The 17,168-nt window shown below is 46.1% G+C and overlaps 1 protein-coding gene across 3 annotated transcripts in view; it reads left to right on the forward strand.

Annotated features, from left to right (window-relative positions):
- The window catches only part of SLC8A1 (solute carrier family 8 member A1), a 309,346-nt gene that overhangs the window by 16,852 nt on the left and 275,326 nt on the right, over positions 1-17,168 (forward strand). The window contains exon 1 of one of the 3 annotated variants that reach the window (XM_053383507.1): positions 16,672-16,732. The exons of the other annotated variants lie outside the window; for them this stretch is intronic. Within the exon in view, the coding sequence (XP_053239482.1) occupies positions 16,687-16,732 (46 nt within the window). The 5' untranslated portion in view covers positions 16,672-16,686. Of the gene's footprint in view, positions 1-16,671; positions 16,733-17,168 lie in introns of those variants that run through there. 3 annotated transcript variants of the gene reach the window in all.

Below are 17,168 nucleotides of genomic sequence, written 5' to 3' on the forward strand. Positions count from 1 at the left end.
GCCCTCCTGATGAGGTTTCTGAGATTTTTTGCAAAAACATTCCTCCCAACTGTTGTGAGGTGCAGCCCATCGCTTGCCAGAAGTCCATCTTCAAGAAACTGCATTCCGTGATCTAAGAATCCAAACCGTTCCTGTTTACACCATTTGCGAAGCCAGTTGTTCACTTCCACTATTTTCCCCTCTCTCCCTGGGCCACGTCGTTCAACTGGGAGGACAGATGAGATGACAATTTGTGCATTTAATTGCTTCAATTTCCTGCCCAGAGCCTCGTAGTCTCTTTTGATCTTCTGGAGGCTATTGCTTGCAGTGTCATTGGTTCCCACATGAACCAAGAGGAAGGGGTATTTGTCAGTGGGTTTTATGATTCCTTGCAGTCGTTCAGTTACATCTTGGATCTTAGCCCCGGGGAGACAGCACACTTCCCGAGACATCTTGTCAGGCCCACAGATCACTGCTTCTGTTCCCCTCAGCAGGGAATCCCCTATCACCACTACACGCCTCCTCTTAGGTCTGGTCGGGGTTCTTCCGTGAGCTGTCCGTTCCAAGGTCGCCTGGACATTCCCTGAGGACTGCCTTTGCTGCTCGTCTTCATATACCTGATCGACTGTAATGAGGGAGAGATCCTCAAATGGAGTCTGCTCTTCGTCTTCCATGCTAGGGGAAAGGACCTCAAAGCGATTGCTTATTTCTAAACAATCAGAGCGAACCCTGGGCCTCCTACTTCTTTGAGTCACGTTTCTCCATATATCTGGCTCCTGTGTTGGTGAACTAGCCTCCTTCTCAGGGGAGTCCCCTGTCTCCTCCTTGGTGGAGATGGTGTGCTCTGTTGCTTCCAAGAAGAGCTCCAGCTCTCTAATTCTTTGGAGCGTAGCTACACGTTCCTCCAGTTGCTGGACTTTGTCTTTTAAGAGGGCAATCAACATGCAATTGCTGCAGGTAAAGCTACCTGCAACCTTTGGCAAGATGGCAAACATTGCGCAGGAACCACAGGCGACTGCAGCTGTTCCCTCACCCTCCATCTTGAGAACATGTCGTTGGGGGTGACTACAGCGGTCCTCCATCATAAAAAGCGTGAAGACAGGACAAATAAATCCCCCCAAAAAAACCTAGGTTTCCCCCAACAAACGTTTGAGACTAGCTCCCCTAAATCTAAAAGATGGATCAAACTGCAAGCTCTGATAAGCTCCTCCCACAGCTAATCACCTACCTCAACAGAAGCCCTGCCCCCTCTGACCTTTGCACAGGGAGAGCAGCTAATCAGCCACAAGAAACACACACAAGAAAACCCTTTTTCTTCAGCTGCTGCCCTGCAAGCTCTGATATGCTCCTCCCACAGCTCCTCTTGTCCAACACTTGACTTCAACCCTTAATATATACCAAATGTGCATACCTATAATTGAATGGTATTGATTATACAGCACTATATTTAACTAGCTAAGGACCTATCCATCTGTGGTGTGATGAGAAAGTGGATTCTGCACCTAGTAAGTACTGCAACTGAAGATATATAAACTGCCCAGTGTGTGCTTCTATAGGAGAGTCTGTTCTCTGCAGATGCGTAAGAAGAGCTAGTTTCTTACGCCTTGTTTGCAAGACGGTTCTACTCAGCATATTGTTTACTGTTGCTGCAATACACACAACTGTGAACTCTATTTCCCACTCTTCACAAGGCCAGTTTGGAGGAAGAAGTGATACTTGTTCATCAAGCACTCAGCATAATTAAAGCTACTTGAAGCTGTTAGGTGAGGATATTGATCTGCTGCATGCAGTTTAGTTAGGTGGCTTGCTATCTGACTCGACTTTGGCAACGGCATGCGTGGGATTAGGAAAATAAAATAAACGGCAGCATAATCCTATACCCAGTGCTTTTTTTCTGGAGGGGACGCATACCCCTAAACATTTTGTGAATCTAAGTTTGGCCTCATTGAGAGACAGTATTTCAATATGAGTAGGAAAATGAAAGTACCCCTAAACATATTTTTTTAAAGAAAAAATGTGCTGCCTATACCTGTCTAATTAGTACCAGTAAGCCTGAGTTCAATGGGGCTTACCAATCTCAGTCTCTCATTCTACCAAGCAACTTGAGTTGTAGAATATTATTTACATATATACATTAGAAATGGAATAGAAAAGGGGGGACGACGACGCATAAACATTAGCATTCCATACAATATAGAAATATTAAACTATATCCCCCACTAGTGACATCAAGTGAGTTTGTGAGCTTTTCATTGTCGCTGTTATGTACTGAGCTGAATCCTAGAACAATAGGATCCAGAATACAGCAGTCTTATTGGTCCGCAGGAGCCACCCAATCCAGCTCCAGGTGGAAGTGAATCCATAACCTGATTGGCCTATAGGAGCAGCCAATCAGGCTCCTGGATGAAGTGAATCCGCAACCTGATTGGCCTACGGGAGCAGCCCAGAATTAGCCAATCATGCGGGGCCCATTGTGTAAATAATGTATATATAGCTAGACGTTTTGGGGAAAGTGTCATTCATTGCTACCATGAGCTGAATAAGGAGCATAAAATTCACACTTGACTCCAAGTATATTTCAGTTGGACAAGGAAAATCATGTTACTTGACGTGTTTCTCTGTTTGTATTGGTTGCTGGGAAATTAAGAGCCAAATTTGTGGCTCAACTCTCCCCTCCCCCCAAGCGATGGCTTATAGCTAAACAGATAAAACTGCTACTACTGTACTTCAATTCCTGCCCACTAACCAGCAAAGGAAAATATAAACTTGAACCCAGACACTCCCCTCCAGTAATCCGTAGTCCGGAAGAGTCAGCCATGTCAACCTGACTTTCTGTTTCTTTCTTTGCCTTTTTGTTTTTCACTCCCCACTCCACCCAGAAGTCAAAGCAAGCTGCTGTGAATCAGTGGGAAGAGCAGGAAATCAAAGCAGGAAGAGATGGCAAAAGTTTTGCCTGACCTGCAGTTGCTTCTGGCTGCTCCTCCTCTCCTGTTTCTGCCAAGGGTCTACAGAAAAGCATCTAGATATTACTGTGTTATGACTACTAATATTTCTGCTGTGGCAGCAAGTGGGGCTTGCAACAAAACGTTGCAGCATGCAGTACTCCTGCTCAGGGCACCAGCCAATAAACCATGTCCTCTTCCCTTCCATTCACCACTTCTATCAGTTCTTATAGTCTTTCCTTCAGTATAGTCCCCTCATTCCATGCTCACTGGGCCTGCTTCACCCCCACTGGGCAGTTTTCAGGGGAGGGTTCCTTCTCCCCATTGTGGATTTTGAACTTCTGCAAATGTTGGGGTTCCCCCAGACCAGCTGAAACCACCTCCAAGTGTTTGGGTGTTGTTTTTCCTTTAAAAAAAAATATTTTTATTCAATTTTAACAATATAACAAGTTGACAATGTGTGGCATTTATGTAATCTCAGTCTGGAAAACAACATAGCAAATAAGAAACATTTCTGATCAAGATATTATATAATTATAGTTATCAACAACGACAACGAGAAAACAAAGAGGGGGAGAAAATAAAGGCAGAGAAATAAATAGGCATTTAAAAATTCTGTGAATGGGTGGAGAAATCGTACAACATTTCTTGGGTACATTTGTCAACAGAGTTGATTCTTGCTACCCAAGGATCCACACTCAGATCACGGGTTCTTTATAACTATATTGTATTATTAATAATAGCAACACTAACAACACTTAGCATTTGAATAAATTAACAAATTTGTCCAGTAGCACCTTAGAGACCAACTAAGTTTGTTCTGGGTACAGTATAAGCGTTTGTGTGCATGCACACTTCCTCAGATACACTGAAACATAATATAAGGGTCTGGTGACTTCTCTTTCAGTGTATCTGAAGAAGTGTGCATGCACACAAAAGCTTATACTTTACCCAGAACAAACTTGGTTGGTATCTAAGGTGCTACTGGACAATTTTTTAATTTATTTCAACTGAGTCAGACCAACACAGCTACCTACCTGAATTTGAATGTTTTATTTAAAGCATTTATTAGTCACTTTCCTACACAGATCACAAATAAGTCAAATGAAGCCACTTGCATGATTACAGGCCTGCTAGTCAAGGCGGCTGGCTTATTTTCCTTTTCATGTCAAAGTGGTCGACTGTCAAACTACTAGATGCTGCAATATACATTGCGTGAAATTTCTTGGCTCAAGAGAATTGCAAGCCGGGTGTTTCCATACAGCTGCCTGCGGTCAGTAACTTCTCACTTTTTGAAATGGAAATGACTTAACTCACCCAACACCCCTAGAAAACCATCATTAACCCTGCGGTGAGAACAGAGCACTTGTAATTAAGATCCATGAGCAAGTGTTGTACCATGAGACCGGAGATAGGTGACATCTCAGTTTGAAATGGCTGGGAGCCAGAAGGGGAATGTTCTGTGAGGGCAAAGCAAGTAATGCAGAAAGACAAGGGGGGGGGGAGAGGGAGATTGGCACGTTTTCTCACCCAAGCTATCCCACACTGCTATTGACCCAGGAAGGTCAATACACAGAAATCCTTGTATTTGTTCTTAGCACTCAATACAGGATCAAAGTACTGTTAATATAACTTCAGTGAACAATCAGATCATTTCTGAACTGTTCATACATCCACTTCACGTGGATGAAACGATCGTTGCTTAGAAGCAATCGGATGATACAACGAAAACTTGTGCTGCATTGCTGCAAAGAGGCAGCCGTAAAATTGGAATACTAGGCGCTAGAAATGCCCTAGGTAACAAATAGACCTCATGGGCTGGTGCTGTGCTTTTGAAAAGGTAAATGACTCTGAAGGCAAGCTCTCCGTGATAAACATACCCAACCAAATTCATTTTTTACCTTCCAATTGTTTCTTTAAAGCTGGGGTGGTGAACCTATCTATGCCGCCCATGTGACTCTTACCAGGCCACACCCCTGACCACAAAACTGGCACCCTGTCAAGAGACGAGGAGGCCCGTTTGATGAGAAAGGCCCACACAGTCAGTCTCCACCCATTTGGCTGTGTCACTGAAGTGTTGTTCTAACCACCACGGGCGGCAAACTGCTCCTACATGGCTTTTATCTCATGGTGACATATTGAGAAGCAATATCAACAGCCATAAGTAAAGGTAAAGGGGACCCCTGACCATTAGGTCCAGTCGTGCCCGACTCTGGGGTTGCGGCGCTCATCTTGCTTTATTGGCCGAGGGAGCCGGCGTACAGCTTCTGGGTCATGTGGCCAGCAGGACTAAGCCACTTCTGGCGAACCAGAGCAGCGCACAGAAACGCCGTTTACCTTCCCCTATTTATCTACTTGCACTTTTTGTGGTGCTTTCGAACTGCTAGGCTGGCAGGAGTAAACAGCCATAGTTTCTCCCAAAGGATCGTGGGAACTGTAGCTTGCTAAGGGTTCTGAGAGGTGTTAGGAGACTCCCAGTTCCCTCGCAGAGCCACAGCTCATGGTTTAACAGTCATTTTCTCTTCCAAGGGAACTCTGGGAACTTTCGCTCTGTGAGGGGAATAGTGGCCTCCTAACAACTCAGAACCCTTAACAAACTACAGTTTCTTATTGGGAAGCCACAACAGTTTAAAGTGGTATGACACTGCTTTAAATGTATAGCAGACCCTCCAAGTGTCCCTATTTTCCAGGTACTGTCCTGGATTTACAGAAGTCATCCCAGTTTCTGATTTGATCCTGGAGTGTCCCGCTTTTCCTTAAGATGTCTCTATTTCCATCAGAGAAATGTTGGAGGGTATGGAATAGGATGTCCCTATTTTCTGAGGAGAAATATTGGAGGGTAGGGTATAGTGCAGATACCAGCAGGCATTGATGGTGAAATAAGTGTTTGGTGTGGAGACATGAGTTGTCCCACTCATTTCTTTGGCATGGTGCAATTGGAGGTAAACTCAGTTCTGCTTCTGGCATTGAAAGAAATGGACAACACAATTCAGACTAGGGAGCCATAAGGTGCTGCTGCATTGGCTCACAAGCTTAAAAATCTATTGACTCATTTTTCCATGCTTTCTATACTACTTTATTATCAGTTTGGTTTAATGGTTACCAGATATACCCGCTACTGTAGTAGTCCCCGTCTGTGCCACTTAACAAGAACTTCTTGCCTGTCATTTCTCTTTAATTTTGCAAAAGCTGCATTAGCTATGAACAAGGCTTGGAGTACTCTGAGGTGAGCCTGACCTACATTTTGCAGCAAGACTCCAGGGGGTTCTCATTCTGCTTTCATGGGGGCAGGCAGGAAATTTCTGTTGACAGCAGCAGACAGCTTTAAAATGCACTGATGTTCTTATTTATTAAATATGAAAAGTGCCATTACACTCCTCATGTATTATGTTGCTTGATGTAAAGTGAAACTTATAATAAATCGTTTAAATAGCATTTCAGTGATACAAAGTGGCTTTTCGTTTATTTATTTTCTTTCTTCCCTTCGAACTTACAACAGCCCTGCCAGGTAGGCTATCCTCATCACCATGCTTGTAGCTCAGGACGTGGGCGTAAGCAAGGAAGGGTCCCTGTTTTTTGCATGCACATTCTGCAATATGTCATTCATGCAAACATAGCATCCGCACACCATTCCTTTTTACTTGTCTGTTCTGTGATACTTCCTCAACGAGGCCACATTATTGCTATCTGGAGATGCACTCTTGCACTACAGGGCAACTAAAGTGGGACCAAAACCTAGAACATTTGTGATATTAAAAACAAACAAAAAAACACGATTTCAGCAGAAAGTTACAGGCTATGTATGTATGGAAGTGAAAGCTAGACCATAAAGAAGGCTGATCACCGAAGAATTGATGCTTTTGAATTATGGTGCTGGAGGAGACTCTTGAGAGTCCCATGGACTGCAAGAAGATCAAACCTATCCATTCTTCAGGAAATCAGCCCTGAGTGCTCACTGGAAGGACAGATCCTGAAGCTGAGGCTCCAATACTTTGGCCACCTCATGAGAAGAGAAGACTCCCTGGAAAAGACCCTGATGTTGGGAAGGATGGAGGGCACAAGGAGAAGGGGACGACAGACGACGAGATGGTTGGACAGTGTTCTCGAAGCTACCAGCATGAGTTTGACCAAACTGCGGGAGGCAGTGGAAGACAGGAGTGCCTGGCGTGCTCTGGTCCATGGGGTCACGAAGAGTTGGACACGACCAAACGACTAAACAACAACAACAACATGTATGCACTGAGTGGAAACAACACAGTATATCTACCCTGAAATTTGAGTAAGTGCAAACAGTATTGAGAATGTATAATTGCCCCAATACCACCATGAGCACAGATTATCATGAATGCAGAATAAAAGGGATGTGTGGAGGGATCCCAAATGTGCAAGTTACCCAGGAGTTATATGACCAGGAGAAGGGGATTGTATTCTTTACAATTGTTACAAAGGACCATCTGCTTTCAAGTACATGAGAAAGAGATGTCCACTAGGCTAGTGGAGCAACAGATGATAAGGAATTCCATGCTGGCAAATAAGTGGGATTGTAGAAGGGGAGCAGAGTGCTCTGTCCCTCCTCTGGGGTCAGCACAGAAATCAGCAGGCTAATAATGCAAGAGGTAAGGAACTCTCCCTCCCTCTTCTCCCAGTCCACAGCAGGCTAAGAAGCATCAATTGTTTGCTTGCTGGTTGATCTGGTGCCATTTCCAAGCCGACAACCAACCCAAGTCCTCTGGATGGTTTTCAAAAAACCAGGGAAGTATACAAATGCAATGCAAACTATAAAACCATCTCAGCGCAAATGTCATAGGAACATAGAACCAGCATAACACCTGACCAGAGTAAAATTGCTATAAAAAGAAACCCAACCTATGAAAAAGCACAGAGAAAGCCATTTGTGCCCAGATCTAAAATCCAAACTGAAATTCAAAGGTCTGCGAGAATAAAAATATCTTCCCATGGCTCCATAAAGATTATCACGTTGGAAATCTCTGGGGAGGGCATTCCAACTCCGAGAAGAAGTTCTGTTCCTCCATGGTGGGCTTGTAATTTTGGCTGGCTTATTTACAAGGCTATGCTACAACTTGTTACAAGACCATATTCAGCTCAGTATTGCCTTAGTGCAGATCTCCTGACTTCCTGTGCTTGAGATCTGAAGAAAGTTGTCCCATCCCCTGGACACCCACTCTGGCTTTGGACCTGTGCTTGCCCCAGAGCCACAAGCAACTCTTGACAGTGAGGGAGAAAGATGAAGCTCCTTAGTACTAAGCAGGACCTTGAGTCCCTCTAGCCCAGCGGTTCTCAACCTGTGGGTCCCCAGATGTTGTTGGACTACAACTCCCATCATCCCTAGCTAGCAAGATCAGAGCTCAGGGGTGATGGGAGTTGTAGTCCAACAACATCTGGGGACCCAAAGGTTAAGAACCGCTGCTCTAGCCAATCTTGTCTGCTCTGAGCACCACCAGCAGATCCATGGTCTCTGATGGAGACCCCTTTCCTAGCCCTTGAATGCCCCTTATTATTTTAGCTGAAGATGCCAGGAATAGAAGATGGGGTTTTGTATGCAAAACATGCAATCTACTGCTGCCTATGGCCCCCTTCTGAGGTACAGACGTTTCAGAAGAAATTGACGGTGAAGGCTGTGTACACATAACCATTTACTCTGGCTCCAGAACAATCCCACTGCCGGCGTTTGAAGCTGAGCACACATGATGTTAGCCCCGATCCCTCTGCATCCTGTAGTTTCTGGAGAAACGCTGCTGTTTGTTGTGCTTGCCCTTAACCCTTACTGATCTAAGAACGTAAGCCACAGGTGTGTACATGTGAGACAGCCATTGTGCATGTGCACAGGACATAAATAGGAGTTGGGAAGCAGCAAACAGGGAATAATAATAATAATAATAATAATAATAATAATAATAATAATAATAAATTTTATTTATATCCCGCCCTCCCCAGCCGAAGCCAGGCTCAGGGCGGCTAACAACAATAAAACAGTACAACAGTACAACACAACATAACACAACACTCTAAAATCATTCATTATAAAATTAATTCAACTCAAACCAATGGCAACCATTGCGCCAGAGCTCCATGAAGATTGCGGAAGGAGGGAGTCAGGCTGTGCCTTGGCCAAAGGCCTGGTGGAACAGCTCTGTCTTGCAGGCCCTGCGGAAAGATGTCAAGTCCCACAGGGCCCTAGTCTCTTGTGACAACAAGTGATGCTCATCAGCTGAAGACACACATCCTGGCATGTACAGCAATGTAAGAATGCACCTTGAAATGCGGCAGAGAAGAAACAACCTTGCTGTGTTTTAAGCTGCTGCATCTGAAACCATGGTATATGATGTTTGCTGTTCAAGTAAAAAGAAATACAAATTCTACTGGGCATGTAGTACTTTTGAATGTGTAAAAGCTAAGGGTCAAATCAGGGAAAGGCTACCCATGACTGAGGGATGAGTGTTCCCATTTTGAGCTATTTGTCCTTTGACAGAGTGCAGCATGTACTCGTGTTTTATCTACTTGTTTTGTATCCTTTTCCCCTCCTTCAGAGAACTCAGAGCAGCATTTTAACTTCCCGGCAACCTTTTGGGATGGGTAAGAATGACAGATAAGTTACTTGCCCAAGACAACTTGTTGAGTAGTGTTCCAATTCCCTCCATATGCAAGTGAACGAGAGATTCAGATAGTGTGGAAGAGAAGGAGCCAAATAAGTGAGCCACTTCCACGCTGTCTGGTGACATTTATTTCAAATATATACCATTTCCTTACAAACGAGACTGCATGCTTTTTGCATGTTAATGTCACCAACTGGTACATTTTTTCACCAGCACAGCTCATCACATCCCCTAAATACCTAAATTCAGTGCACACTAGCAAGGCTGTGTGATACTCAAATTCCAAGCAAGATGCTATTGCTCTAGTCAAGAAGTAAATTGTGGGTAACACCTGTTATGTACTGAGTTGAACAGGATCCAAAATGCAGCAGTCTGATTGGTCTCAGAACAATAGGATTCAGAATGCAGCAGTCTGATTGGTCCTAGAACAATACAGCAGTCTGATTGGTCCGCAGGAGCCACCCAATCCAGCTCCAGATGGAATTGAATCCACAACCTGATTGGCCTACAGGAGAATCCTGGAATTAGCCAATCACGTGCAGCCCATTGTGTACATAATGTATATAAAGCAGATACTGTGGGGGGAACTTCCATTCCTCCTCACCACTATGAGCTGAATAAAGAGCATGAAATCCACTCTCGACTCCAAGTATATTTCAACACCATATACTTCTTGACTAGAGCAATTTTTGTTGGAAAGGGAGCTCATAATTTTTGTCCCCAGGGCAGAGGTGGTTAATGGTACCCCAACCTGAGGACTTGATTCATCCCCCAAAAGCAAATTTTTCAGCCCCCACCAATTTTGATAGAGACAAAAAGTCATTACATTGAGATGGCCATACATTTCTATACCCAGCCCACCACCTGATGAAGGGGGTGAAAATCAACCCTCCCTAGTCATTGGATCAATCATTTGATGAATGGAAAGGGGTCATATCTATCCTATCAGCTGGGGGCCTTCTGTACCTTTGGATCAAAATTCCTTCTCTTGCGCAACATTTTCTTCCTTGCAGCTGGTCATCCAAAAAATAAAATGGTAATGATGCTTCATTGTAAGTGACCCGTCCTTAGGTCAGGGTGGGCTGAATTATGGCTCCCAAGTGGTCATTTGTTGAATGGTATATTCATGAATTAAAATGGGGAGTGTCATTTACTTATTGCAATTAACATTAACAGCATGCTGTGTTTAGGCAGGTTAGATTGCACACAAGCCCACCCCAAGCCACTACCTATTTATGGTAGCTTTGTTGAGCTGGAATGCAACCTGGCTTTGTATCAGTCTGCTGGTCAGACTGTGTGTTATGTACTGAGTTGAAGAGGATCCAAAATGCAGCAGTTTGATTGGTCCTAGAACAATGCAGCAGTATGATTGGTCTGCAGGAGCCACCCAATCCGGCTCCAGATGGAAGTGAATCCACAACCTGATTGGCCTACAGGAGAATTCCGGAATTAGCCAATCACGTGCAGCCCATTGTGTAAATAATGTATATAAAGCAGATACTTTGAGGGGACTTTCATTCCTCCTCACCACTATGAGCTGAATAAAGAGCATGAAATCCACTCTCGACTCAGAGTATATTTCACTGTGTATGAGGATAGCTTCTTGCACATCATCAAAATGGGCAGAGGGGAGGAAATGTGTCATCCAAAAATGGAGGACACAGATTTTCATCAGATCTGTATATGCTAATTTATTTGTACAGATACAAATTTGCAAATCAAATTTCAAAAGGAATACAAACCAACTACATGGGGCTACCTTTGAAGTTGACTCGGAAACTGCAATTAATCCAGAATGTGGCAGCTAGACTGGTGACTGGGAGTGGCCCCTGAGGCCATTTAACACCAGTCCTGAAAGATCTTCATTGGCTCCCAGTACACTTCCAAGCGCAATTCAAAGTGTTGGTGCTGACCTTTAAAGCCCAAATGGCCTCGGTCCTGTATACCTGAAGAAGCGTCTCCACCTCAACCGTTCTGCCCAGACACTGAGGTCCAGCTCTGAGGGCCTTCTGGTGGTTCCCTCACTGCGAGAAGTGAAGTTACAGGGAACCAGGCAGAGGGCCTTCTCGGTAGTGGCACCCGCCCTGTGGAACGCCCTCCCATCAGATGTCAAGGCAGTAAGCAACTATCTTACTTTTAAAAGACATCTGAAGGCAGCCCTGTTTAGGGGAGTTTTTAATGTTTAATGCTGTATTATGTTTTTAATATTCGGTTGGGAGCAGCCCAGAGTGGCTGGGGAGACCCAGCCAGATGGGCAGGGTATAAATAAATTATTGTTGTTGTTGTTGTTGTTGTTGTTGTTGTTGTTGTTATTTGCAACGGTGCAGTCAGCTGGCCCTTCTCCCTGCCCTTCTCCTCTAGGTGCTAAGTGCTGGTGGGCAACTTCAAGGCCCCTCTTGCTCTCCTCCTTTCTCTTGGTTTTAAACTAAACTTGGAAAAGACAGTCTTTCAAAGAGAGGATACCTTCAGATAGATGATTGCATTTTGTAAAGTCCCTTTTTATAGACCATACCTTGCTTTGGCCACTGGTCACAAAAAATAGCCGGATTGTGGCACACCCTAGAAACATGATTTCAAAAATCCAATATGTGTTGTTGTTTTCGCAGTTTCACAGGAAGAAATGGGAGTAACCTTACACATAGGCAGGAACTGCTGCAAAAGCCATTTGCTGGCTGTGCCACATGAGCCGAGATGGTGCACAATAGTTCTTCAGCAAAAAAGAGGATTAGAGAGATTAATGACCAGGAGCAGGAGCAAAAAGCTTTCAGAAGACCTCCATTGCTGACACATCAGTCGAGTTAACTCTCTTAAAGGCTTGGAGGAGAGGGTCTGGCAGTGTTAAGAGTCAGGCCAAATCCCAAGACCTCCCCATGTCTCCCAGACCATGTATTATGCTCCTTGCAAATACCTTCGTCCAACTTTCCAGAGGGGAGACAGTCTGAAGTTGCCAAACAGGAGACATGGAATTCAGCTGGCTGTTCCCCTACTCCCAATAGAGCACTGCAAGGAAGTGTGAACCCCATGGTCCTTGCCCTTGGTCATGGTGGGGAACCTCTGGCTCACAAGCTAATCTTGGTCTCCCAATTTGACCAACCAGGCCATGTTCCTCAAACCTTGGCCTTCACCTGATGCCACATCACCTGATGTCCCGCCTACATTGCCTACACCACCCTGTTCCCAGAAGGGACAGGATTGCACAGCCTAGGCAGCAAGATTCAATCTGTGCTCATCCACTATTCTGCTGATCTTGGGATCTCCTGAAACCTCCATCTTGTGGGTGGGTGCTGGTGTTTTTGTCTGCATAAACAATAAGAACCATTCCTGAAAATTGGGAATACCGTGGTACCTCGAGTTACATACGCTTCGGGTTACATATGCTTCAGGTTACAGACTTCGCTCACCCAGATATAGTACCTTGGTTAAGAACTTTGCTTCAGAATGAGAACAGAAATCGTGCTCCGGCGGCCCGGCAGCAGCAGGAGGCCCCATTAGCTAAAGTGGTGCTTCAGGTTAAGAACAGTTTCAGGTTAAGAACAGACCTCCGGAATGAATTAAGTACTTAACCCGAGGTACCACTGTAGAGAGAATTAATGATACCAACTGCGTGCTTTTCCTTCTGTCCCCACAAAAGGCCAACAGCCTTCCCATGTTTTTTTACGTGAAAGCTGAACTTTTAAGGAGGGGGTCTGGGATATCCAAGGGGCAACACTTCCTCAACCCCCCCCCCCACACACACACACACATCCTCTTCAATGACCAAGGTAGCAGCTTCACATCGCTTGTCAATCTTGGCTGCAGATGCAGCATGCCGTGATTCCCTTCTGTGCCTGAAGAGGGTGCAGATGCCTGGATAGAGGAAATCCACAGGGGCCACTAGGCTAGCCCATAATCTCAGTTGCTGCTTTGAGAATGGACATTTCTGGCGTGTTACTAGGAGAAGAAAAGTTTTATCATCTTACTACCCGCGGCGGGGTGAGCTCCCGTCGTTCGGTCCCAGCTCCTGCCCACCTAGCAGTTCGAAAGCACCCCTAAGTGCAAGTAGATAAATAGGTACCGCTTTATAGCGGTAATGGTGTTTCCGTGCGCTGCGCTGGCTCGCCAGCTGCAGCTTCGTCACGCTGGCCACGTGACCCGGAAGTGTCTTCGGACAGCGCTGGCTCCCGGCCTCTTAAGCGAGATGAGCACACAACCCCAGAGTCGGTCACGACTGGCCCGTACAGGCAGGGGTACCTTTACCTTTACCTTTTTACACACACTTTCAGAATGTATGACTGAATGTATGACTTGGCAGGGGGTTGGACTCGATGGCCCTTGTGGTCTCTTCCAACTCTATGATTCTATGATTCTATGATTCTATGAAATATACTCGGAGTCGAGAGTGGATTTCATGCTCTTTATTCAGCTCATAGTGGTGAGGAGGAATGGAAGTTCCCCCAGAATGTCTGCCTTATATACATTATTTACACAATGGGCCCCACGTGATTGGCTAATTCCGGGATTCTCCTGTAGGCCAATCAGGTTGCAGATTCCCTTCCACCTGGAGCTGGATTGGGTGGCTCCTGTGGACCAATCAGACTGCTGCATTCTGGATCCTATTGTTCTAGGACCAATCAGACTGCTGCCTTTTGGATCCTATTCAACTCAGTACATAACAATGACTTTCATGGACAAGTCGGTTTGGCATCACATTCTTAATCCAAACGTGGGGAATTGCGAAGCCCCACTCCCTTAATAGAAGTTCCTGGAAATACCTGATGTGGTGACTTGATTCTAATAATTACTGTAGGGGCTATTGTTTTTATTTGCTACCGTGTTGTGCATTTGGGTGTTTTGATAGTGTAAACTGCCCTGTGATCCTCGGATGAAGGATAGTATAGAAATTTAATTAACGGATTTGAAGGGGGAACAAAAAACCACTGTCCTTTGTTTCGCTTGCATTGTGCCACAGGAACCCTGTATTTAGGATGGAAATGAGCAGGGGCTTTAAATAGCAACAGGTTTCTTTTTTTCTGCTTGGTCATCATGGTTATTTTGCTGGAACAGAAAGGGGTGCCCTTGTTTAAGCAGGCTTCCTTCTTGTGGGCATGGCAACCTGGTAATAACTTACAGCTAGGAAACTTTGAGACAGCTGCCAAATTCCCCCATCTAGCGCTGTTCTATATGACCCACTTGGGCTGACCCACCCACACTATAAACAAAGCGGAGTGGCAGTACCCCTCCCCTCCCTGGACGAAGCCTGATTAGACCAGCAGCAGCAGGGCAGGCTATTAAATCTCCGTGGGTTAGATAACTGTGGGCAAGGCGTACGGAAAAAATGTCTCCAGTGCGTGGCAGCGCAGGGCTGAAGGGTTCATTTGAAGAATTTCAAAGCAGCAGGAATCAGGGAATCCAAAGGGAGGCCAGTTGCAGTGAAGTATACAGACCTTTAAACATGAAGAAAATCCTGTTGGGCCAGTCACTCTCATTTTCTCTCTCTCGCAGACCTCACAGGGCTGTTGTGAAGACAAATACCTAAACATTCTGGATCAGTGTCACTAGGACACAAATATGAGAGCAAGAAATCTACACTCCAGAGAACTACTGTGTGTGTGCTGAAATTCCTACCTCTCCCATATACAGAGCAAACTTTATTGAACTTGGAGAGTTACATTCGATATAGCAGGAATACAAAACTTTTCTTAGCCTAAGAGCCACATTCCGTTCTGAACAATGTCCCAGATGCCACAGGCAGAAATGGGCAGAACAATAAATGCTTTTTTTAAAAAAACTTTGTACAGCGGGTTGGTTTCTAAAAAAAAAACACCCTATATACCTCTCCAGCCTTCATCTGGACAAGCAAGAGGCACACTCAGAGTTCAAGGGCATATGCCAGCCAGGCCAAAACCCTCAAGGAGAATGCAAGGCAGGGCCAGTCACAGGTGTGGCTGGGGAGGCAGAGTGGCCTGAGGAGAGTCCTGGAGGGCCCAGGGTCTGAGATACCTCACTCCTGCAATATATTGAATTGAAATTGAAATTGAAATTGAAACTGACACAGAATGTTCTATTCGGTGCATTTTAATTTTTATTTTACATTTGATATTATTTACATTGCTGAGATTACACGTTGGAATTTGCATGGTGAAATTTGGGGTGACTCTTATGGACGTGCAGTAGGTGGTGATGATAGTTGCTACTAAGAGAAGACCAAAAAGCAAAGCTAATTGACTCCCTCCCAACTTCTTAAAACAATGGTCAGAGCAATTCTGTGCATGTCTTTGGCAGAACAGAACATAAGAAGAGCCTGCAGGATCAGGCCAATGGCCCATCTAGTGCAGATGTGGGACCAGATGGCTTTGAAACTGGTATCTGGATACATAATGGTTAACAAACCAAGGGTATAAAAACAGTCTAACCTGAGAGGCACAGGCAGCTCACCTTATACCAAGTCCGACCACTGGTCCACATAGATCAGCGCTGTTTGCACCAGCCTTCCCCAGCCAAGTACCCTCCAAATATTTTGGACCATAAATCCCATTATCCCTGGCTATGGATAGATCTGATGGGATTTATCAACCTCAACTTCTGGTTGGCGAAGACTAGTCTCCCCTGACTGGCATCAGAGCTCCCGGGTTCCAGGCAAGGAGTCTCTTTTTCAGCCCTACCTGGAGAGGCCAGGGAGTGGACCTGAGACCTTCTGCATGACAGACAGGTGTCCTACCGCTGAGCTACAGCCATCTGCTTCATTTTCTATGTTTCCTCTCCTATTTAGGGATGAGAGAGTATAGCCAGGGCAGGGAAAAATTTTCAGCTCCAGGCCCACTCTCCCTCTGGGGCAACCTTCTGAGGGACGCATGCCTGCGGTGTGTGGGGCCTGGAGAGTTCTGCATGCCAAGCAGCTGCTCTGCCCCTGAGCCCCCTCCTTGGCCCTCCTCTGACGCACGGAGGCAGAGAGGAACGGGACGCTCCTGGGCAGATGTCGCCATGAGGGGGCGCCCTTGAGCCAAGGAGGCCGGCGACTGAGGCGAGAGGGCACAGCTGGGCAGAGGCCAACAGCAAGGTGAGGCGGTTTGGGAATTAGGGGTGGGGAGGGCGACGTGTGGTGCGTGTTTAAAACAGAGTCCACAAACCCGCTTTTAAAAGCCCGCAGTCCTTGGCGTCTGGACCTGCAAGTGATGCCATTGCGCCCCACTGGCGGAGTCGATCGTCCCTTGCTGCCAGGTAAGCGCCGCGGTCCGCTCTCTGGCGCGCCCCAGAGCACGAGGTTCTTAATCTCGGGGTCGCGGGTTCGAGCCCCACGTTGGGCAAAAGATCCTCGCCTTGGAGAGGGTTGGACTAGATGACCCGCGGGTCCCTCCAACTCTACGATTCCATGATTCCATGACCCTGGTGCGCGCGCAAAGCCCGGAGCCGCCTTGCCGGGAAGAAGGAGAGTGGTGAGCTGATCTCCTCCATTCCTCCGCCCGGCTTAAGGCTGGGGGTCCGGCCTTGCTGGGACCCGCTGCGCCCCCCCTAGGGAACGCGCAGCACTGCAACCACCTCGCCCTCTATCCGCTCGGGGGTCTCTGGGGTTTGGCGAGCGGCGAGAGTGAGCAGGCGCCTCGGGTCCCTCCTCATCGCCCCACGCTTGGCAGGTCAAACTTTGCAAAAAGGGGCC

Source organism: Podarcis raffonei, chromosome 3, assembly GCF_027172205.1.
Source record: "Podarcis raffonei isolate rPodRaf1 chromosome 3, rPodRaf1.pri, whole genome shotgun sequence".
NCBI lineage: Eukaryota > Metazoa > Chordata > Lepidosauria > Squamata > Lacertidae > Podarcis > Podarcis raffonei.